The sequence below is a fragment of the Dermacentor andersoni genome, chromosome 6, assembly GCF_023375885.2.
Source record: "Dermacentor andersoni chromosome 6, qqDerAnde1_hic_scaffold, whole genome shotgun sequence".
In the NCBI taxonomy this organism is placed as follows: domain Eukaryota; kingdom Metazoa; phylum Arthropoda; class Arachnida; order Ixodida; family Ixodidae; genus Dermacentor; species Dermacentor andersoni.
Window position 1 is genome coordinate 54134008 of NC_092819.1, and position 24920 is coordinate 54158927.

At 45.3% G+C, this 24920-nt stretch overlaps 1 protein-coding gene across 3 annotated transcripts in view; it reads left to right on the forward strand.

The window, feature by feature from the left end:
• Positions 1-24920, forward strand: part of LOC126522872 (membrane-associated guanylate kinase, WW and PDZ domain-containing protein 1-like) — a 55163-nt gene that overhangs the window by 22169 nt on the left and 8074 nt on the right. The window contains exons 13-25 of one of the 3 annotated variants that reach the window (XM_055066603.2): positions 50-268; positions 1739-1817; positions 3040-3306; positions 6137-6356; positions 9431-9716; positions 10192-10374; positions 11369-11585; positions 14777-14905; positions 15522-15689; positions 16150-16184; positions 17773-17870; positions 21554-21775; positions 22765-22852. In XM_055066603.2, the coding sequence (XP_054922578.2) occupies positions 50-268; positions 1739-1817; positions 3040-3306; positions 6137-6356; positions 9431-9716; positions 10192-10374; positions 11369-11585; positions 14777-14905; positions 15522-15689; positions 16150-16184; positions 17773-17870; positions 21554-21731 (2079 nt within the window). In that variant the 3' untranslated portion in view covers positions 21732-21775; positions 22765-22852. Of the gene's footprint in view, positions 1-49; positions 269-1738; positions 1818-3039; positions 3307-6136; positions 6357-9430; positions 9717-10191; positions 10375-11368; positions 11586-14776; positions 14906-15521; positions 15690-16149; positions 16185-17772; positions 17871-21553; positions 21776-22764; positions 22907-24522; positions 24744-24920 lie in introns of those variants that run through there. The other 2 variants (XM_055066601.2, XM_055066602.2) reach the window with 2 other exon arrangements.

The window sequence follows — 24920 nt, forward strand, 5'->3', positions numbered from 1 at the left end:
TTACATACCTTGCTCCGTGTCTTGAGCCTGTGTGTCCAACCCCATGCAGGTGAAGAAGATTCTGGACGAGCCGCGCTGCCGGGGCTTGCAGGAAGGGGACCTGCTGGTGGAGATTGAGGGTCGGGACGTGCGAGGCCGCCCCCACACGGAGGTGGTGCAGGCTCTCAAGGACTGCCCCGTCGGACAGGCGGCACGCATCACTCTGCACCGAGGCGGCTTGCGGCCAGCGCCTTCCTCGCCGGCTAAAGTCAAGGCTCGTGCTGCCAAGGTGTGTGGGTCTTTTCTCAGGCTTTCTTACATTTCGTAAGCAGTTGAAAAACACAGTTTTGTGCTGTGCCACCTGTACTCTGCACCATTCAGCAGTAAAGTGAAGTAGCTGGTATGTCCTGAATGTGTTGACTTTGTGTTTTGCGCTTACGAAGAAGGTGCGAGTTTGGTCGACTAGGCAGTGCACGGACCAGGCTGTACAGAAGCAGTGCTTCTCGGCTTAAAGGGACACTAAAGCGAAACAATAAATCCGTTTAGACTAATGAAGGATTGTTTGAAAACCCTGCAGGCCGTCATTTAAAAAACATATTTTGATTATTAGATGAGAAAATGAAGGTCCAAGTATCAGTACTTTAATTTTGCGCCGAAACCCCAGCGCCAGTACGTCAGCGTGACGTCACAGATTCTAAAGTATGTTTTCGCATTTGGGCCGCGTTGGCTGAGTAAAGGTTCCCGAAACTTGCCATGTTTAATATTTGGTTTCTTTAGAACACAATGTAGTCAATCTGTACCGCTATATATAATTAGTAGGCCCTAGAAAATGCCATCAAAATACAAAGCGTCACAGCCACCAGGTGCGGGAACTTAAGTAGGCGTCGCCACCCATATTTCGATCTTACGCTCTTTCTGGCTTACCAAACATCTTATCGTTGTAAGAGTGGTGTTTTTGATGTTGTAGAAAGGTAATTTACTGATGCAGAAGAAATCATCTTTCACTTTAGTGTCCCTTTAACTGTGGAGTTTCTTCCAATGCATTTTATATTCCTTGATGTGGCTTAACGAAAGAAGGGGGATCGAGGGGCTCGATTTTGTTAATCATGACCGCATAAGCCAACAGACAATGAAGCCAAGGAAAGCATCGGAGAAATTAGCTGTAGTTCAAATTGAAATGTAGAAAATAATGAAAAAAAAAGGCAAATGAAAATGGACGAAAAGATAACTTGTCGCCAGTGGGAGCCAAACCCACAACCTCCGCATTACGCGTGTGTTGCACTACCAATTGAGCTACGTCGGCGGCTATCAATCTGTCCGATAACTTGGATATTTATGTTTACTAGATCTAGCCCTAGGAGTGCTAACGAGCACCACTCAGAGCCATGGCAGGCAGATATGGCACATTCTTTTTTTGCCCGATGGCGCCACATAACGCACGATCTTAGGCGAGTGCTGGCTAACACTCCCAGAGCTAGGTCTAGTAAACATAAATAGCCAAGTTAGTGGACGGATTGATAGCCGTCACCGTAGCACAATTGGCAGTGCAACACACGCATAACATGGAGGTTGTAGGTTTGGCCCCCCACCAGCGACAAGTTACCTTTTCGTCCACTTTCATTTCCCGTTTCTTCATTATTTTCGACATTTCAAATTGAACTACAGCTGATTTTCCCAATGCTTTCCTTGGCTCCTTTGTCTGTTGGCTTTATCTGATGTGGCTTAGTGTGAGACGTATTAATTTCCCTTCTTACTTTAGGTTCGTCCCTCGGAGGACTTCCTCTCGAAAGGATCCAACTCGACCTTCTCACATTTCGCCCTCAAAAGTTACCACTCAGGTGAGAACCAAGAACTCCTGACCATGGTGTGAAAACACGATACCTAACCTTGATGCAATTGTAAAGCTGTTTGTGTGCAGCTAGAGCTGTGCCTAGTAATCGCTGAAGTGCCTTGGTCAAAACAGTGTGTCGGCTGAGGTTGGAAGCAAACACCAAAGTCTCAGCCACATCTGGATCACTATCACATACTCGGCATTGTTCTTCATTACGTAAAAAAAGCTCGCTCTGTTTGGCTCTGAAGGCAGAAGGTTGTTTGTGACATGCTCAAGTTGTGAGCTGGCGGCTTTGTGTCTTAGCTTCATTTGCAGTTGAGCACTTTTTCCGTAGGATTGGTAGCAGATTTATTATATGTACAGGTTTTGGTGTCCCTGCGGCTGATAGTGTCGCCCGCAGTGGAACAACGCTATCATGAAAAGTTCTGGCAGCGGGGGGGCAAATGCTTCGTCTGTCCCTTGTTTCAATGTGCCTCGGGAACTCAAGACGACACAACCTGCACCACCAAATGTGCGGGAAGACGGCATACGATGCTGCACCATCTCAGCTTACCCAGTCTTTGCACCTGTGGCACCTCCAAAACAGGGTGCACGAGCTGTGTATGAACTCAGCCACGCTGACAGCCATGCGCAACCATGGTAGCAGTGTTCTGCTGCTAGATAAATGGCGCTTGCAAAATTCTTTTGCAACCTACATGCAGTTTCCGAAGTGACGACACAGCACGGTGCGTATTCTGAGAGATGTGTTTGCAAGGAGCCGCATGTAATTCAACCATTTGACCATCTGTGTCGAAAGCTTCCATTATTGTGTTGGTGTTCCTTTGCAGTGGCAGCGAAATTTTCATGTATTGGGGAGGGAAAGGGGAACATGTACCAATACACTTCATTATATTGAGGTTCAAAATACACTGTGTTCTACAAACAAGAAGCTAGAAAAAGTTAAATGCTATGTTACATTGAGGAGTTCGTTGTATTAAAGTTTGTTATACCGAGGTTTAACTGTATTTGAAGTATTGTTTTGTCTATGTTTGTTATGCCGAGATCATACTGTACAGGTATCTAAACAAAACAGAACAAGAAAAAAAACCTGATACTGTTGTCTGATTGATATGGCTTCCACGTGTAACATTCAAGCATTGCATCTCCTTTGCTGATGAACAATTTGATGGTACACTTATTTTGGCATCTTGTTGCTTGGGTTAAGTCTTGTCCTTGTGTACTCTTCCTAGACGGTTATGTACCAGCATTCCAAGGCCCTTACCGGAGCAAAACGCCAACTGCTGAGCTGTACAGTACACGCGAGAAGGAAGCCGTGGTGGTGAGCCGTCCCAAGACCCCATTGGTAGACACTCGGCATTGGACGTCGCCGTCCGCTGACACCTCGGGTAACACCAGTGCCAGGTTGGAACAGCAGACGTCTGCTCCAAGTATGGACGATACACCGGTGGCCGGTGCATCGTCAGGCAGCTCTAGTCCAGCCAAGCCACCCAGGACAGGTAAGACTGGGGCAGGGTCGAATTGGGCATTCGTCATCATCATCATCATCAGCCTGGTTATGCCCACTGCAGGGCAAAGGCCTCTCCCATACTTCTCCAACTACCCCGGTCATGTACTAATTGTGGCCATGTTGTCCCTGCAAACTTCTTAATCTCGTCCGCCCACCTAACTTCCTGCCGCCCCCTGCTATGCATCCCTTCCCTTGGTATCCAGTTTGTAACCCTTAATGACCATCGGTTATCTTCATTCCTCATTACATGTCCTGCCCATGCCCATTTCTTTTTCTTGATTTCAACTAATATGTCTACACCCTGATTCCGTAATGCCTCCATGACTGCTGAGGTTTCGACTGAATCAAACGCTTTCTCGTAATCAATGAAAGCTATATATAAGGGTTGGTTATATTCCGCACATTTCTCTATCACCTGATTGATAGTGTGAATATGGTCTATTGTTGAGTAGCCTTTACGGGCATTACGGGAATTGGGCATTACTCTGGCAATAATGTACTTGCTACAAACATCCTTGGAAGGGCTCAAGGTGATCTGGCCCCGCGGATGTGTGCCATCTGCTGTGGCTGCGTCTAAGCATAAGGGGCACAAGAGAGAAAGTGCTTAGAGGTGCCAGGATACAGGCAGACCAACCAACAGACTGCAAACGGTTAATTGTGTACGATAGGTTCCACAGACCACTTACGCAGCTTCTTCATGCATTTCTATGATGTAGCAAGCCATGCAATTTAAAGAATAAAAAAAGTTCTCCAGCTATAGCTGCTAGGGGCACATGGCATCCATCACAAGTAACATCATTATGTTTATCATCATCATGGTTCCTTTGCAGGAGTCTCCGTAAAAATTTTCTGTTCCCACTCAAGGCTAGACCCTGGATCCGTGACACGTGACTGGCGTTGACCCATGCCCGAGCGCTATACAAAAAAAGAAGTGCAGCTTATACACAAGTATATATGGTATTGCTCATTTGAGTTAAACAAATGAAAAATATGTATGCCTGCGATCTCAAAAAGACAGAAAAACCATTTGATCTCTGCACTGCCGATGAATGCACAACAATTGTGCATTGCTGCATCTGCTGTACGTGGCCACCTCCAAGGTGTTCAACCTTTGGGTGGGGCCAGCGAGACATTGCTCTCTTACCGTCTCCCTTTACCTTGCCTTCTCCCCCGTGTAGCTTCCAGCGTGCTAGTGGAAATGAAAGAAGAAAGAAACCAGCTCATTGGTCCCATAACTATGTCTAACTTCTCTTGTGCTTGAAGGAGTGGAAAAATGTTTGCGACAGGAGATTTGTTAGGCGAAGTAATTTGATAGTGATCTCATTGTATGATTAGTTAAAAGAATGTTTAAGGGCTCCTTTAACTTCATGTGGCCGTATTTCGGAAAAGCTTTCTGCTCTGCTGCTTTGCTGTCCGGCTTTGTTGCGATTTATTGGTTGGTAAGCAAGAACTGAGGTGTTCGCTGTAATTTAGCGGGGGTATTGGTTTGTCTTAGGGGGGGGGGGGGGGAGGTACTGGGCTCAACATGCAGTGACAGCAAATTCTGAAATTGCTGTCTCATTGAGATTTTGGTGCATATTAAACACCAGTTATGGTGCTGTCAGAACTGGTGGGGATCCTGCTTGTGGCAGCATTCATCATTATCATCATCATCACCATTTAATCGTAAACAGTCTTTTCTTGGCACGAAATTGGCGCTGCAAGGTTTCTGGAATGCCATTTCAACGGTCCACATCGAGTTAGTATTTGCCTTTAGTGTCCTTTTAAGCATGTGAAATTGGACCCTCATAGAAAGTACTACTGCAGTGAACATGTTAAGTCAGCTGCAGGATTAAGGCCTCTGCCAAAGATAGCCTGTTGCCCCTGTTCTTTGTCAGCTGAGCCCATTCATTGCCTGCAAATTTTTCTAATCTCACTGAGGAGATATTGGTGGGCAAGGTGGCCATTGCTCTTGTTGTTGCACGACACCTTTATGCAAGCGTTGTGGGAGATACGGGGTTCTCCTTCGTACTCTTGGGACAAAGGAACGACAACACAGTAGTGCAAACAGTCACAAGGGCGTTTATTGCACCTTTCATGGATCAATGCCTGCTAGCCGAGTTCATATCCCCAAAACATGCCGATGGGCGCGCGACAAATCTAGAAGTCCGACTTACCGCGACCGCATTGCGAGCGAATATGTTCGCCCCATGCTGGATCCCAACGCCTGGTCGTTCGCGTGTACAGTCACGCCAACGGTGTCCAAGGCGGCCACGCGAGACGGTCTCGCAGAAGCATGGTCGGCGCGGCACGTCCGTCGCGCTCGCTTCCCGAACCCAGAGAGAGCAAGCGCCTTCCTTTCGGCGCCCAAGTAACCTCGCCTGTCGGCGGCGTTAGCAGCGCAACACGAGCGCCATCTCTCGCACTGCGCTTCAACCACTCCCGAGCGCCGCGGGCGCCAGGCCGCGCGGCGGGCGAAGCCGCCCTGCAGGAGACGCGCTATGCGGGAAAAACATCAGGGGACGTGCGACGGTGGCGCATCCCCACAGCGTACAAACACGGAAGCTGTGTTCTCAACAAATCCTTAGTTGCAGCTGAGCACTAGCGTTTGTGTGGTTCTGTGTTTGTACATGTGTCTACAAATGTGCTGCCAATTGCCTAACCTAATCAGACCATGTAAACCTCTTCATCTATGTTCCTTCAACACAATAAAGGCCACTGGTTATTTGTCCTGTGCATTACATTATCCGCCCAGCTCTGCATCTCAGTCATTTTTCAGGTGCCGATCACTTTCTGAAATAGTCGGCATACAAATTTCGCTTTATTTGCTTGCGTTTTAGGCCAGTATGGGGCCTGGTACTTTGAACCAGCGTCCCGCCAGCCGGAGTGGGCTGGTCAGAACTTCCGGGACACAACAATCCGTCCTGCAAATCCGAGCCAGCAGCAGCCGCAGGCACTGTCCCAGCAACAGCAGCAGCAGCAGTCACCCCGGTGGTACTCTTCTGCGCAAGCTGACTATGGCACCACGTCCGTCTATGGTGCCAAGGCAAACAGTCCTGCGTGAGTACTTACTATATATTTCTTTTTGACCAGGGGTAGAGCATTTCCTTTTCTTAATGTGTCCTTTGAATACTGCAATCAAATCTAGTTGTAACAAAGCTATATCCTACCTGAAAATACATTTGTATAGGTGCACACATTGGTGTCGGCTGAGAAAAAAAAAAATTGTAGCCACGTCCTTGCGAAAGAAATGCAAGCATACACGATGCCTCTGCTGGGCCACCTAGCAAAGGTGTTCTGTTGATTTTGCGGCCTCTTTGCAGTGCCGATGCATGTTATGTGAACAATGTTAAACTATAAATGCAGTTTGCATCATTAATTTGCAGCGGTGTTATCCGTGTGATCACGTGGAATTGGCATTTTGGCTTGTCGGCTGTGGGCCAGCCAAGCCAAGCCATTGGCCACAACATGCCTGCGTGTTCCATCGCTACTAGATACTTTTCAGTTGTAAAACTCCACCTGGGAGCGGCGCGAGAACGTGACCCTCTGCCGTCTCCTCTCGCGAGGTGGCGCTGCTGCCTTGGTTGGCCCGGTTGGCTACGGAAGCTTCCCAAGGCAGCAGCACGCCGCCGACTCAATGCCAGATTTTTTTTTTTTTTTTTTTTTTTTTGCTGCTCTATGTGGCGCTAAATATTCAAAGAATAGCCGTTTTACATTGGTGCACTCTGTAAAAAGCAGTTAATAGTTGAATGAAGAGGATAGTGAGGCTTTTCGTTTGTGGCATGTTGTTTTATGTACACATGAAAAAAAGAATAGGACCGGTACAACGCCGGATTGATGAATCTAAGCATGCTACATCGATATTCACAAAAGACACGCTTTCTTGGTTGCTACAGCTACCTTTTGACTGCTTTCTAGTTGACAGTTTTTATCTCTGGAGTAAAAATGCATCCGCATAACAATGAAGAAATTCAGTATTTCGCACGTGAATGCAAACATATGCTCTGCACAACCAAGAAGAGGGAGGCAGCACCCCTCTAGATCATCTAAAACCTTCCAAAATATCTCTCCGCAAAGGCCTGCCTCATCCAGGGAAGCTGACTCACTTTTGTTAGCAGTCTTCATAAAGCCCAGCGTCTTTGGCGTCGGGTGCTTTAAGGAACCTTGCTTGAGACTTCTGCACTCAATTAAGTAACTGTCACAGCCAACTGCTTGGATTTCAAAGCTTATGTCCGCTATGCATAGATCACATGGTGCGCCCTTTCTGACTTTATGAATGACATATCCACACAGATAACAGACAACATTGTCCCCTACGTTTTCTAGAGCATAAGTGTGCTCTTGCAAGCACATTCTGATGAGCTGCTTGGCTCCAGGCAACTTATCAACGTCGCCTCAATGGCATTGCCAATACTACTTTTTCTTTACTTGCAGGCTTTTTTCGTCTGCTTGAATGTGTCGTTGACGCCGACGAGCACAGGGCCTGGCACACCTTCCACACTACCACGTAGCGCTGTTTTAACAGGTGTATACAGGCTTAGAAGGCGGAATATCTGCATGAAGTTGATTATCGTAGGATGGGACTCATCTCAACCGAAGGAACGCACTAATCCATTGTATTGCTGAAAAAACATGATTGAGGGAATTTCCTAGCAAACAGTGCAATGTGAATGCAGTCACAACAAATGTGAACTGTGTGCCTTACCTCCAGTGGATCTTGATTTAACTTGGCTGTCGAAACATAGAGTGCGCCTGGACACGGCACATCATCGACAATGTCTAAAGTCGACATCAGAGTTACTCGCAGCGACTTTGTCGTTTGTTGTGATGCAAAGAGCTTCAGGTTCTTTTGAATGGCATTCTGTTCTGTCAAGTTTAGCAGTTCCAAAAAATATTTGATGACCTGGAATGATTAGTGTAACAAGTTTATAGCCCTTAGAATATGCGCACGAAGTTCAAAGGCGATGATCTGGTACACTATTTCGTCGTAAAATGCTCACAAGTTTTTAATAACACACACAAAAAAACAGGAGTGAGAACAGACAAAGTGATAGTTAGGAAGGGCGCTCCACCCTCCCTAGCTAACATTTTGTCTCTTTCTCTTGGTTTTTCTCCTTTCATTGCCGTTTAATTGTTCCATAGCAGGCATGTTTGCTCACAAGGTGAGCAGCATTTTCCTGGCACACAAGTAAGAAACACGAGCAAAACGTGGCACGCTGCTGCACGCATCGGCGTCTCTGTCCGCCCGCACAAACGTTGATTGCGCGGTCCGCCTTCGGGCCGACAGTGTCGCGCGCGACAGAAAGGGGCCAGGTGCTACGGCGGAGTTTGACAACTGAAAATAATTTAGTAACATTGTGCGTGTTCAGTATGGGCTATTTCAAGTTGCTCCTGACGAGTGTTTGACATTTTTTGCTACCAAAATACGTATTTTGATTTGCGAGCGAAGAGCTATTCACTTTGCTGTAACCTATAGCATCTCACGTCTTGCAATCTCAGTCCGATAATAGCAGTGGATTACTCATTGAAATAAAACTTGTCCAACCAAAATGTGTAGCTTTATTTAGTTATATCTGATAATTTGTTATAGACTTGTTCATTACGTTAATGTTTAACTATTTTGATTGTTGGTGCCAATACATCTGCTCCAGCAGATAGGTAGGATGTGATCTTTAGTTATAGTTCTGTGCTCTCTACAATTGTAGAAAAGGTTTACACCCTTTGAAGTTTATCTTGTCCACAAGCAATAATTGTCATCTATCCTGCTTACACACTCCTTTTTACCATTCCGTGCCTGAAACTTTCATGTTAGGAATGCTATGTCCCACTGATACGTGCATGCCGTTTGTCACTTAATGTACTGGGAGTGCAGTATCAGAAAAAGGAAGTGCCCACAAGATAGATGACGATTATTGTTTAGAGACAAGATAAGCTTCAAAGGATGCAGACTTTCCTTGGAGTGTAGTGGTTATTTGCATCAAAAGATGGCGCCACCCATGCTGCTGGACGCAGCTCCAATATTCCAGTATTCTGCAAACTGTGATACTATTACAGACAAGCTTAAACTCTCTGTTATCTCTTCCACCAAGTTTGCGTAGCCATAGCTTGTGCTTTCTGTATATTGCCACCACCAGGTCGCAGCTGAGTAGTCCAATCGTCGAGGAGCGACCGGCACTGTTGACACCGACACAGAAGGACTGGTCGGGCCTGCCGGCTACGGACGGCCTCCCACAAGGCAGGGGTTGGAGCTACAGCTCTCCCGACTATGGCTACACAAGACTGCCCAGCCACCAGTCACCAGGTCTGCGGTCTCCACTGTCCTCGCTTACGCAGCAGCTGAACAACAGTCACGTGAGCAGCGGCAGCCCCTACTACGGCCTCTACGGTTCTTCGGCACTGGAATCGCCAAGCTTTGCACAGGTACGCCGACTCTTGCATTTAGAAACTGAGCGGCAGGCTGATTTTATCCTGGTGTTATGAAGCAGAAAGTGAAATGGCCTCATTGGCTTTTTAAGCATATTTTGGCATATTTTAGCAGGCTAGCTGGTTGGACATGATTATGTGTGCTGTACAGATCTTGCGGACTGTGAATGAAGGACAGAAAAAACACTTGTCGTTTTTCTCTTGTTTATAATTACTGTATACCATACATAGTAGTCATGTCCACAGTGGCACCATTGTGAGAGAGTGACCAGCTAAGGTACAGAAAGCCACAGGAATATAGAGAGCAAGAACAGCCTTTGCTGGGAGCCAGCGTTTTAACAAGTCTCCTTGTCGAAACACTGGCTCTTGGCCAAGCTTTCTTTTTTTTGTTGTTCAGCTGCTTTTGATTACCTCATTGCTTAGAGAATTGAGCAAAGTACCTGTTCCCCCTCCCACCCTGCCTACTTCACAGGATGGTCTGTCGGGCCGCAAGCACTCGACCTCCTTCGAGCACGAGCAGCCTGTAACGTCAGCAACAATGCGTCTGGGAGCCGACACCCATGCGTCTGACGCAGTAGACCTGGTCGTGACGCTTCATCGGCAGGAAAGCGGGTTCGGCTTCCGCATTGTGGGAGGCACGGAGGAGGGTTCTCAGGTGAGTTTGGCTTCCCCGCCGTTCATGTTCTTTCCAAGTGCAAGCTTGAAAGAGAGCTACGTTGTAGTGGCATTTCAGTGTTGCTGGGACAAATCATGCTTCTGACTAGTCATGACCCAAATTGAGAGTCATGAATTGTGCGTAGGGCACACCTGACCTTTGAGATCGGTTGGCACCTACAGCATGCTGAAGATTGCGGAGACCGTGGTCTCAGATTTGCATTATGTCTGCTGCTGCCTGTGTCGTTTGCTGTGGTGCTATTTAAATGCTGAATCTTTACGATTACCAGCCCTGCAGCTTTGTCAGAATTGCTTCAGTAGTACAACTTAGGCCACTTATTACAGCTTATAGTGCACGACCGTATATAACACTGTTTCTTTTTTTTACTCCTGTTCACCCTGCTATAAAACTCAAAATGTATATGCATACTGTTCACGGTGCCACCGCACAAGACGAAATGTTTTATTATAATGTGGCTGCCAGAAAATCCTGCAGCAAGCAAGGCATTGGCAGTGGAGCTGAGGGTGGTGAGGTAGAGTATATTTGTAGCCAATGAAAAAGGAGCAGAAAAAAAAAAAAAAGAAAAATCAGTGGTGATTTAGCAGTAAATGCAAGAAAAATGTCTTAGAGGATCATTAGGTCGTATCTCTTTGAGGTTCTGGATCCATGATTTAACCCGTGTTCACCACATTAGAAAGTGTTGTGCCAGAGCTCACATGTCCTGCCTTTTTGAGGAGTGAAGTGCAACTGAAGGCGGTTCAGAGCAGGCCATTGTCAGTTGCAGCACGTGTGCAGGCTTTGAAAATTGTTTCAGTTATATTGATTTACCGCTTATAGCACGGATATTTGCAACTCCGGCCTCTTGCGTTATAAGAAATCCGTGGTCTATATATGTACTACTAAATTATGATCAGTTTTGCCATAGTGAAATTTCGGCTCACTTGGCATTTTGCAACTGACTGCAAAAGTGGAACTGCAAATGAAACAAGCCTAGCCTGTGCGCTTGCTGCGTGCGCAGGTCTCCATTGGTCACATAGTGCCTGGTGGAGCTGCTGACCTGGACGGACGGCTGATGACGGGCGACGAGATAGTCTTTGTGGATGGCCAGAACGTCCTGCATGCGTCTCACCACCACGTGGTCCAGCTCATGGGGGCCGCTTCTCTGAATGGATGTGTCACGCTGGGCCTCAGGCGGAAAGCGCGCTCATTGGGTGAGGAGGATACTGCTTTCTCGTTGGTTTGGGTTCAGAGTGAGAAATGCGGGTTGGTATTTCTGTAACAGCGAAAGCCCCATAACTTCATTAAATGAAGTTATGGGGCTTAGCATCCCAGAACTGCACTGGGGTTATGAGGGACACCGTAGTGGAGGGTCCCGGATTAATTTTGACCAACTGTGCATCTGTGCATTAACGTGCATCTGAATCTAAGTGCACTGGTGTTCTTGCATTTTTCCCCATCAAAATGCAACTGCCAATAATACCGTATTTACTCGCATAATCATCGCACTCGCGTAATGATCGCTCCCCTGAATTTTGTCGTCAAAATTTGATTTTTTTTATTTACCGTGTAATGATCGCACCCCGAACTTGCTGCAGCGATATGTCGTATGCCAAGTCTAGCTAATGATGATCGCGCTTACCATCTGTCAAATGCTATGCGAACGACTCTTCAAGACAAGCCAAGTGGTCTGCACGCACCAAACATTCTTAAGTAGATTCCTCATTTCATTACTTTCATCACTTTCCGCACTCCCATGACAAAAGGAGGTACAACCAAACTTGCCTTTACAAAAACAAAAAAGGCGCCTTTCGATTCTTTTCATCTGCACTCATGGGGATGCAACAAATAGCACGCGGCAATGACAGTAGCCACGTTCCCACTGATACGTTAGAAGTGTACCCTATTCATACGCCGACGCTTGTAACACAGCTAAGATATTCGCCGCCCTTAGCGGAAACGTGCCGTATTAGGACAGTAGTGAAGACAGATGCCGCAGTTTCAGCAGCACACCGGCCATGCGTTTCTATGTCATTGGCAGCTAAGCGTTCCCATCTGTTTCTGTCCCCTCAAAGTTATGGCTACGTTATTGCCGCAGACTTGCCGATATTAACGATATTATTCATCACTGATACGGAAGAAACTGTTTCAATGCACGTAACGTACTCACGAGAAGAAAAAAGGAATGCGTTCGGCTTGCTCCGCCGGTCGCCATTTTTGTTTTGGTGTCCCGCACCTGCATCCCGCAGCAAATGCGGGTCGAAAAAAAGAATTTTTTTCTTTTCGCTAGAAATTTAACCCGCGCAATGATCGCACCCCCTGAATTTGCGTCAATTTCTCTGACAAGAAAGTGTGATCATTATGCGAGTAAATACGGTATAACCCGCCACCTTGGGCTCCACAGCAGAGCATCATAGCCAGAGACGCGGAAAAGGGCAATGCTAATAGGGTAGTTAATGAACGGGAGTAATGGTACGTGACAAGGCCTGTGTGCATCGTCATGCTCTGTGCTTAAAAAAAATCTTAAGACACCTAAGCACTTCTTATGAGTTGTAAGTGCAAAAGCATTAATGTCCAATTGAACACCGCTGAGCGGTCGTTTGAGTTACAAACTTCTTAAGTGTGTTGACACACTTGGTGTGTTTCAATCTGACCTCACCAGAATGCAGTTAGAATGCAGGCGAGAGCGAGAGCGAGGGTGGCGTAGTGCCGTGGTGATGCCCTCTCTCCTCATGCAACACCTGGCATGTTGGTGTTCCGTTTTGCCTCCTCTGCTCCGTTAAGGCGCGCTCGTTCCATGGCGTCGCAGCCAATGGGAATTTAGGCTGCTGCAGACGCTGGACACTGGCCTTTTCGCTCAGTAAGCCATTTGATGCTTTTGCATCAAAACTGCTGTCAAGACAAATGTGACACAACACAACCCCTTCGTCTCTTCGCTTCTGTCCCCTACGACTGGTATTGTATCATGGCTAACATACCAAGTCAATAGCATTTTAATCTAAATTGAATGCACGCTTTTGTATTTTTTTTCGCAGTGGCAGTCTGTTTATATAGACCTCATCAGCAAAACCTTTGCATGCAAGCAGTGTGTCGGAACGGAATGGGGTGGGGGGGGGTGGGGTATTTTTGACAGGAACGAAAATGTAGCTGAAACATCATTTATTATTTTGTTTCGGAGTGAAACCAAAATATTTTTTTATTGGTTTTGGTTCAAGGAGAAAGTCCGCAATCTGAACCAACTGACGTCAGGCAATGTCAGCATAAGCACGTACGTCAGGCAGGGATAGTGCGAGCAATAGCCAGTCGAGCCCTCCACTTATCTAAGCCTACCGCTTGGTGCACTAGCAGATTGGCATTGTAGCAAAACCCAGGGCTTCGGCTCTGAAGAGCTTATCGTTTCATTTTCTACGTGCACAACACTTTGTTACCAAAAGCTTTATTGTTCGTTTACGTTCATTTTAAGTTTGTTTTATCGGAACAGCAGTCTCGCTTTTCGGCGAGTACACTCGATGACGTGCCGCTTCTGAGATCATGCTCGTTGCCTTGACTCAAGGCACTGGGCATGATCTCAGTAGTAGTAGTAGTATAAAACTTTTATTATTGTACAATATATGACGACCGGTCTTCAGGCTGGCCGGCGCCCCTATTCTGGGGCTCTGCTGGCATGAGCTCTTTGGTTCACGCTTTAGCTGAACCACATCACGTAGGAATGGGCCGCAGGCACCTCAAGAAAACATTAATGAAACCACACCGTAAGAGGGATGGGAGGCCTTGCTCTCCAGCTCGGAGGAGCTCGGAGGAGGGGGCTGCCATACTCCAGACATGATCTCAGAATCCATAATTGACTTTTTGAGAAAATTAAATATTATCTTTTTATTGTTACTTTGCTTTGAAAATTTTTGCATGGGAACCAATACCGTTATCAGCCGTTGCGGATCTTGTCTTTTTTTTTTTTTTCCGGAGCGGAATTGGAACTGAATTTTTTGCTTTGGAACAAAACTAAAACAGAATGAAAAACATTTCATTCTGACACACTGTATGCAAGCAAGTGTTTGCTAAGTTTTACATAGGTGAATACAGGAGCCTCTTTATAGTTCGTATGGATGACGACCTTCCTTCAGGGTGATATTGTGTATTGCACACCATCTCACAAAGTCCTTTATCATTTTACAAAAGCTAAGAATAGTTAATTGTTCATGCCCTTGATCATTTTTTGACAGCCTCTGTGCTGAACTTGTTGAACATTCAATGATAATTGAATCAGACATTCAGTGACAGATCCAACACATTAGTTTAAGCTGTTATGCATTGATGTGTGACTTTATCAAAATTCTATCGTAAGGTGACTATGCCATATAATTGGCACCTTGATAAAAAAATGGGACTGTTTTATATTTTTTTCCAGTGGACTCTCCTCATCGGTTAAACAACTGCGAAGTCACATATCCCTACAATGTGACTGTAATGCGTCATGAGAACGAAGGCTTTGGCTTTGTCATCATCTCATCAGTTGGGAAAGCGGGATCCACAATAGGTTGGTGTCATATACTTTCTTTTTTGGGATTCATTCAGTTAAACAAGTTTACATTCTGTGCTAAATAATAATCTTTCTTTTTTTTGGTAGTTCAATAATGCAGACCAAAGTCTGCCCTTTTAAAGCTTAAACCAAATGATGATTATGCAAGTTCAAGTGTTTAATCCAGGTATCCTTTCTTTAGCACATATAGACTTGCCGAAATCCTGTAGCACAGCGCAGTTATGTCATATTAGCCAGGTTACTTCAAGTGGTGGACATTGTTCCCACAACATTGCACTGTGGCATTACCTAATTAACAAGTATTAACTTTTAATTATTCACTTCAGGGCACATGTTGCAATTCTGCAATTGTATGTTCTGTTTGTTTGCGCACCCATATTTGTTATGTATATTTCTTAAAAATCTTGAATTTGAAAACAAAATTAATTGAATTTGAAGTTGAACAGTAATGAAGCATATATTTAGCAGAGATCCTGTACTTAACGCCAGGTTCGAGAAATACGTCCTCAAATTCTGTGATGAAATGTATTGATGTTGTAGCGAAGGCTCATCGGCACTGTGGAAAAGTGTAGTGTCGACGAGTATCCTTTCGAGTCAACTGTCTTCTTTCCAGGCCGCATCATTGAGAACAGCCCTGCGGAACGCTGTGGTCAGCTGCATGTAGGCGATCGAATCTTGGCTGTCAATGGCGTCAGCATCCTAGACATGCACCATGGCGAAATTGTCAACCTCATCAAAGTGTCTGGGCTGTCTGTTGTCCTCACCATAGGACCACCCTTAGGTATGCATCACTTCTTCAGTATTGTTATTATTTTTTGTTTGTTTGTTTGCTTAGTGTTAGAAATGCCAGTGTGTTTGTGGTGTGCCAGTGAGGTGTTCAGCTAGTTGACATGTCCAATTCGTTCTCTGCTGGAGTTCTGATTGGCTGGGTACATCAGAAGGCCACAGCCCCCTCCTGTATAATAAACTTCAGTCCTGTAATGTGGAAAGTTGGGCTAGTTGGTGATTAATCATCATACCTTGGTTCTTGTCCTCGTTAACCTGGGCACACATTGAAACCTGTCACTAAATGGGTGTTGACTGGAATACGCTAAGACATAGAAGTATGGCATTCCAAAAGTAAGAAAAAAGTTGTGCAACTAATTGCTTTCTTCTGTGATTAGCTTTCGTTTGTGTGGTGCTGCCTGCTCCTTTCTGGCATTCTGACATTTTACGTATTTGCAATCTTTTTCGCTTCACAGATGACACCTCAAGCAATGCATCTGTCTCACAAAGGGTAAGTTTCATAGCAACATGCCAACCACTCGGAATCAGAATCGGTTTATTCATGTCATACTGAAGTAGGAGTTTCAAGAGTTGTATATATACAAGAGAAGGTCCTGTTGTTGGAAACTGAATCGGGACCGCCTGTGCCCTCATGACAAGAATCATTTTAATGAAGCAACAGTGACACTACACGAAACTTGCAACTCTAAAATTGTATTAAACATTATAAAAGCAAATGATTAAAATACAGCATATGGCAGCGAATAAATCATTCGCAATGAAAACCTCCAAAGGCACAATATTTCGATAACTGAAAGAACATCAACACAAAAATTTAGGAAGGGGGAAGAAAATAAAGACGCAGTGAATTAAGTGTATCGCAAAATAAAAGTGGAATAGAATGGTACAGAAGGTTGAAATTGGCTTGATGTAGCTAAAAGAAAAGCTTTTTTACTTCCAATTGAAACCTGTGAGCTTTCTGCACTTTTAGTGGAAATAGTGGTGTTCTCCAGGGTCACAAGGCTGAAAAGTGTACCTTTCATTTTTTCAAGCAGTAATTTTTAGAAGTGAAATTGGTGGTGTGCAGTTATTGTATATTTGCATGTGCTGCAATTTTTAAGTTAGTTATGTAATTGGATGATGAAAGCTGGTTAATGTGCATCTTTGTGGCTAACGCGAGCTTATTGTTCGTTACCTAATAATTTGAGTAGACTGCGTAGTAGTCTTTGTGAGAATGACCCTAAGTTACTATTTAAGGCTGGTCCAGATTCAGTTTTCTTGTTCTCTAGGACTTTTCTATGCTAGACTGCGATGACACATATTAGAAATGGTAAAATTCTGTGTCCGGTATGATTAACTACTAGTTGCTACTGTATCGAAAATGAGTTATCACTTGCAAACATAAAAAAAAAGGTGTTAATTTTCGTTTATTGCGATAGCAAGTATATGTTTTCTGCTGGCATCTTCTTCTTTTCTCACTTTTCAATTAGATTTTTCTAAATTTAAAGTAACCAATTCAAGCCCTTTAAAGATGGGTAACAACACAGGACAGGAGACAGCACAGGAGAAGCGTTATGGGCTATGACCGGAATACTGTGCCGAGTCGTAGCAGTCCACATTGATTGCTTGCGTACATTCGAATCTCGATAATCTAAACTTGGGGGTAATGTCATCATTAACCTCAAGGTTTGTCCAAATTAATGAAGGTTACTTAACATTAAAGTAATGATCGTCAAAATTAATAATGATACATGCTCCAGTGACGGGTGCAGGAAATTACCATTTATGTCACAACTGAATTCGCGGAACCGTAGGTGCTCATGGCACTTATGCAAGCTTCAGTTACATGTTCAATATAAAATGTGTCACATTTGAAGTTCGTACTTGTTGGAAGTTCAACGCTTTGTCTGTGTCTCTTCCCAACATCTTCATGTTGTGTGCCAGTCTGGCGCAGTATATTAGCTGCCGCCTGTACTCTGTTTGAAACTGGTTTCTGCGTGTACCACGCTTTTCCTTTATTCCTTGCCTGCCTTTGACGCCTTCCTCGACACGCTTTCATCCTGTCATCTTCACTGCCGCTGCTGCTGTCACTGCTGCAGAGTTCGTGCGTCTCTGTGCCCAACTTGCCGGCAGCGGCCACGCCTTTCTGGTGCCAGACGCTTCCTCCTCCTCCCGGTGTGGACCATGCTATGGCAAGGTCTGCTGCCACCACTGTCTCTCACTTCTCGCCCTTTTTTTTTTTCTTTTTTGCTGGCACCTGCTGGAAGTATTTTCATCTCTCTTGCCTCTGCGTAAAATGTTTTTTCCTAAGTGGACCCTTTTCATAACTGTAAAGCCACCTTTCCCTGAGAGGCAGTTTGCCAAGCTAATGCCAGTGTATAAGCAGTGGTCGACCAAAAGATGGCTCTGCAGTCATAATTTTGACAAGGCGACGAAGACAATAGCCCATGTCGGAACATTGGCTACAGTGACATCTCTCGTTGATCACTGTTGATGCCTTTCAAGTCTCTGCCTTCCTGTAAACCCTCTGGATGGTGGTGTAGTCATCTTTTTGCAGTCGGTGCGTACAAGCACAGCTTGCTGGTCTTTTCACATGGACAATTTGGTTAACACAATAATTTGTTAGGCTAGTTGGTGCGAAACGACTGGTTTGGGCAGCGTAACATTACATAGGGAGGACAGCGGTGTTCGTGTTTACCTTCTGTTGTCCCAGCGTAACGTCATGCTGGGCCTAACCAGGGTAACCTAACCAGCGTAAATGTAGACATGGCTCTCGCTGTGAAACCACTTCCGAGAGACGAACCTCAGCATGTGCAGTTAGCACTTTGTCTTCATTTTTAACCATGACAGATGCCACTGTTACGTGGGCTAATGTGCCATGTGGAGAAGCGCACTTGCGAATTATGAAAAGGGTCCGTTGAGCATTATTCGTAGCCGATTCTGCTTTTCTCTGTCCGTCTCTGCTCCTCCCTCCTTTTTTTTTTCTTTTCTTTTTCTCTTTCTTTTTAATGCACAGCTTTGGCGAACACGGCTGTATTTCCTGAGCATCAAAAGGCAGTTTTCTTTTCACATTTTATTTCAGGTGTGTTGAGTTGCTACAGTGAAATCCCAATAATTTGAAACCTCTTAATTCGAATTGACTGACAATTCGGACTGCTCCGTTTGTTCTGGCAATGTCCTGTGTACTTGAATAGAGAAAAATACTCCCGTGAATTCGAACACAAAAAATCACGCAACGGTTGTTACGAACGGTTATTATGAGCAAACATCCCGACGGACCGCTTTTCGGGCAAACCCGAGCCAAAGACAAAGGTTCGATGCGTTGCTAGCTAGTGCAATGTCGCCACCGTAAATATAACGAGGAAAGAGGCACAGGAAGCTGGGAGTGAACTGAAGCAAGCTGAGGTGGGGCGAGCCCTCCTTTCTCATAATGGGGGAAGTGGGTTTTAAAAACCTTGTTTAAAGCCTCCTTTACCAAATTTAGTGAAACTCACAATATTGTCCGGTTTCTTGTGCTAATTGAAAATATACAATCATCTCTATAATAGGCGAGTTAGTTCCGAAGTTAATTAGAAATAAATTGTTGTTCTTTTGAGGAGCAATGGAGCAAGGACTGCTCACCAAAATATTGTTTTATGCACATAGCTCAATACTAGGAAGCATAAGGTTCACAATGGTGGGAATACTTTTTTTTGGTCTAACAAGTATTAACAATTATACGATACTTATTGTGTTCAAAACGTAGCTATCATCGTTTAATGTACAACCAAGGAAAAAAAAATAAAGCTTAGAACCAGAATTTGAAAATCTGCTCCTTTGTGCATTATGCACTTGGCTACGTGCTGGAATAAAAATGATTCTAAGTACGCCGATGGCCGAGACGTCACTCACGAAAGATTGCACAAAGCCAGAAATTAGTGCTTTGTGAAAATGCAAGAAAAGTGACAAAGCTAAATTTTAAATGAATACTACAAAAAAAAATATTTAAATATTTACATTGCTAGACAGCTGCAGCCACCAGGGATGTAATCAATCTGCCTGCAGCTATCCAAATACAATTTAAAAAAAAATATATTTCTTCGTTTCTTTTTTCATGTTGCCCCTTAAAGGAGCAGGAAGGAGCCCCCAGTGCATGCTTGATTACATTAATGCCCGCTCACTTCCCCAGCTCTCCTCCCTCCTAGTGCGTGTTTGATCACATTACCGCGAGCTCGCTTACGCCCCTCCTAGCTCGCACTCGATCACGTCATCCCCAACACTGGGCACGCGTTAAGACACCATCCTTCTCAGCTTACCCCTCGCATGTTTTCCCTTGCACCCTGAGCAAGCAGTGAACGAGGCGCGATCTTATCCACTTGGACTTCATACAGAACCTAGGCTTCTTCCAGCACATGTCGCCGTGTGCTAATGGAGGCAAAATAAAGGCTTTTTCAATGTGAGCCCAGTGATGGTTTTGGTGTTGCCCGCGGTACCACGCAATTGATTGGGCGCTATATTTTAAGGGGCACTCCCTAGTTCATACTCCGTTCTACTGTGATAAATTTCCGGTCCCCTTGGAGTTCGAATTAACCAGATTTTACTGTATCTTGGTTTGCTTGGCTAAAACGTTTTGCATTTGTTCATACATGAATGTTTCAAAATTGTGAAGGTCATTGCTCTCGTCCCTGGAGTGCACAGGCCGCCTCGGTGGCTGAATGGCTAAAACATTCTGCTGCCAAGCACGAGGTTGCGGGTTCGAATCCCGGCCCTGGCAGCCGCATTTCAATGGGGGTGGAAGGCAAGAATATTTGTGTTACTGGGCAGTGGGTGTGGCATCAAAAGAATGCCAGATGGTCAAAACTACGGAGCCTCTGTGCAGGTTTGGGATGTTAAACCTCAGGTTTAATTTAACTTGGCCGGAGTTTGCCAGGCTACACTGGAGCTCCAGTTTTCTGGTCTTCCCAGCAAGACTACAGTCTCGCTGCATGCTTGTAACCATAGTGTTTTCTACAAAATTTACTAGGGCGAGCTCTGACACTGGTGTCTATGAAACCGGCAAACACGGCAGTTCAGCCGATGTGGGAGTGGTGGTTGGGGCGTGGATGTGTCTGGGCTTCGTTGCTTTAGTGAACGCCCATTCACTAGAGTGTCTTCAAGTAGGTGCTGAGAATACCTGTTTTACCAAATTATGGCTCAACAAATCACCGATCAGCATTGTTGAAGTGCATTCACTCATCAGCCGATGGTCAGCAAGTGGCTGGCCTCTTCGAGGTGATGTTGCGGAAAACCTTCTACTAGTGTGTTGTGCTGGAACTTGAAGTCCTTTAACCCAGCATTTAAGATAGAGAAGTGTATTGGTATGCAAGTTACAGAAGGACGTCCTAACTGTGAGGGGCATTTCCTATTGGTACTGCATTTGTTAACTACAGGCAGGCAGGCAAATTTAACTCAGTGGAGGACAGACAAACGATCAAAAAGGTATAACAGAAACATAGGTTCAAACATTTTAATGAGAGGCACGCATGCATTGTGGAAAATTTGACAAAAGAAAGAAAGAAGGAATGGAGAAGAATACCGTAACCTTTTATTTGTGAGAAAGCAGCATTGGGAGTAATATGGATAAGTCAATTGTAACATACCACAAACAATTAGTTTAGACATTTTACAAAAAAGTATTCTGCGTAGCTGGCTTCCCATTGTGAACAAGTGATCTGAACTGATATCAAGATGTTGTTCTGTTTTGACTATGTTCAATGACCTGCTTCTTTCTCAGTGATGGAGGGAAAAAAAGAAGGAAGTGAATGCATGTTAGTGAATACTGTCATGAGGTTATTAGTCTGAAGTAGCAGTTGGTGCATGGTGAGGCAATGTCCCATTCGCTTTGCTCGTGTGTGTTTGTAGGGCGAGGAGGTGGGGGGCACCCGTGGTCCAGAGCCCCCTGGGGGCAGCGGCGGCGGGGCTCCCATCGACGGCGCTGGGGGGGAGTACCACAGCGTGGAGCTGCAGCGGGGGGTGCGGGGCTTTGGATTCAGCATCAGGGGGGGCCGGGAGTTTCACAGCATGCCCCTTTTCGTGCTGAGGATCGCCGACCAGGGCCCGGCCCAGCTCTCGGGAAAGCTGCAGGTAAGGGCCACCAGCCACTCTGTGGGACATTGCGGGGAGTTTTGGCCTGAGTACTGTACTCTGTTTTACACTTAGCAGGGAACACCATGAAGGATTGAAAGACTTTCCTCACTGTTATCGCTCACAATTAAAGAATAGTGTGTCTTGTATGATAGAGGAAGCACAGGTATGCACTGTCTTGCGCTTTTATATAAAAATATGACATATTTATTATATGAAATGCTTCACAGATCTGAATCTATTTACCACCAAACGGCTGGAGTGACATCTTTCTGCAACCAGTGGCAACTGCACGCCTCTTGTGCTCACAACTAAAATATAGTGTGTCACCTGTGCACAGCATAAAGATGCACAAATAATATGCGATTTGACGTAACCTTACACCCACAAGTTATAGTTGTGGCATGTGAAGTAGTAATTCAGCAGAAAGCATCAAAGGTCAAACACACTTGCACTGCGAAATGCACGGAGCGAGATTTGTATGACCACACCGCTTGCTAGTTTCCATAACGTTGTTTGCCAAGTATGAAATAGAGTGTAGTGTTGCTGTTTTACTTTTACTGCTGCAGGCACCATTTTTCAAAGGCTGTGCAGGGCCCACATTTGTGGAATTTCTTTTATGTACGAACATTTACTGATTGGCTGGCATTCAGATGCCTGCCACTTGTAATAGCGGTTGTCTTGATAACAAGATTATCTCCATGGTGACTGCCATTTATAGATGGCTCTTATGTAAGAGGGATTTTGAAAATACACGCGCTGAACTTGTTGCCTTCACATTGGGAAGCCGAGGACATGTAAGTTAGGGCTTTTGCATCTGATTTCTCCTATGTCATGTTCTTTGTTTACATGCTAAGAAATTAGATAGTGGTTCTCTGGCATTTTCCTTTGAAGGCCGGAGAAGAAGCCCCATTCATAGAGTGCTTTCCAGTTAGAACATGCTGCTGATGAAGGATGTGAGAATAAATCCTGCCTTTCCCTGTGACCAGGTTGGGGACCAGATCCTGGAAGTGAACGGCATCAACACGAAAAACATGACGCATGCCGATGCCATCAACATCATCCGACAAGGGGGCAACACTGTACGGCTCCTGGTCAAGCGGACGCGAAAAGTGCCATCGCCACTTGTTGGTGAGTGCTGCAAAGTGCTTGGCAGGAAAGCAAAGTGCTTAAACCGTGCAATGGTGCCCCATGTTTCAGAAACCTGGCATGTCAATTGGCCATAAGCATGGGGGTCTGCTGTTTGTTAATTTAACTGTTGGCAAGAGGAAGTTAATTGCAGATTGACATGTGTGCAAAATTGTGCCAGCTCTCAGCTGCCGATACACTTTAAAGAGCACTGGAAAGCAATGGCAGAACTGTGGCATTGTCCTTCTTTGTCATCATGTTTGCATTGTTTGTGTCATTGTGTTGACTTTGAACCAACTAGATCAACTTTGAGGTGTTTAGAGGAAAACATTACATTGGCCATGCAAGTGTTGACAAAGCTACATCAGCTTAGAGCCACTTGAACTCTTATTTGGAGACGTCACACCATGTGTTCTTATTGCTTCTACAGGGGCGATAGTCTTGGAGTGCGTTCATGCTGCAGCATTTCTTTCACTAGGCCTTGACCATCTGCCTTTTAAAGCTGGATCCAATGGGCCAAATTACTGTTCTGGTCCGCGAACTTTCTCTTGTTGTATGAACCTGCATTTCCAGTTTTGCAGAGGCCACGTGGGGTTGAGGGCCTCGTGGGCTTTTAGAGAGATTGAAGGCTCTTATACCTGTGCCACATGGGTGCAAACAATGACCTTCACCCGTGAATGCCTTAAGATCCCTAACGAAATTTTTTTCCAACGGCGCTGCCACACGTCCAAATTTGACACAATGGATTTCGATGACAGCATCTTCTGAAGTAAACAATTTTTAGGTGCTAAATGAAAAATAAATGCGCTCACAAGTTTAATTCTTTATGAATCGTGGAATGTAACAAGCATACTATGGTGCAGTTAGCTTGAGTTTGTTGCTGTATTTTACAACGTTACAACCGATTATAGCAACTTCAGCCATTGCATGTCAGATCCGAAGCTTGAAAGTAAAATGGCACCTGCCCGGTCAAAGCTGTTTCCAGTGGCAACCTGAGGAAGTTCACCGAGTAGAACTCCCGACAAGAGCGTTGTAGTTGAAAGTTATTCATAAACCACTTTTTACATGACAGGAACTGTTTCAAAAACTTCAATTATGCTGCACCGGGCTAGCTATGGCATTGAAAGTACGCATTTCTCAGTCGATTGAGTTCTGACGAATGCATTAGGTAATGAATGACATTAGGTTGGTCATGTGGCATCACACAAATGGCACTAAAATTTAGGGCATTAGCAAGTGAATGTCATTTTCTCTGCCCGTGTGGCACGGTTGTTAATCAGGCAACAACACCATCTTTCTCCCTTCTCTCGCTTGTAATTTAGATAGCCGTGTGATCGATTCAAAGCAACTGTACAAATGGTGGCTTCAGTTCATCAAACTCACTCGCAAAAAGCCTGAACGTGGGTCTTTCGTCTGCGTCCCTGAAGTCAAGAACTGTTGAGAGTACAGATGCAGTCAGCGCACTCTGTAGTCTGCTATTTCGGGCTCACCGTGTGGATGCTGCAAGCAGTCTTGACTGCATGCTGCCCGTTCAGTGCGTGGTCACTTTTACTGAATTTGTTCTTACTTGCCATCAGCCTTCATAGCAATTCCTGGTGCTTCACGTCGTGTGTTTCTAGTGGAGAGCCCACCGTCCCTGCTACACCCTGGTATGTCTGGCCTCCTGAACGGTCCCCTGAGCCAGAGCTCACCTCGGAGTTCAAGCCAGGTGAACTCGCCTCCCCAGCAGAAGGACTGGTACAACTGGAACATGGACACGTGATCAAGGGGGACCAGGGGAGCCTGCCTCCCCGTGCGCGCAGGGTTCACGACGGCCCTCGGGCCGCCACGGTTGGCCTGGGTGAGCCGCGCATTTGTCATTCTTGCTTCACTTGGCACTGTGCTGAACTTAGGCCATGCTTGAGCCTGGCCTTGTGACGCTTTTTCAGCTTTGCATTGAGAAGGAAGGAAAGAAAGAAAGAAAGATACCATTTGCATTGAAAAGTGTACGCCCCCCGCAGAGTTGAATCAGAGACAA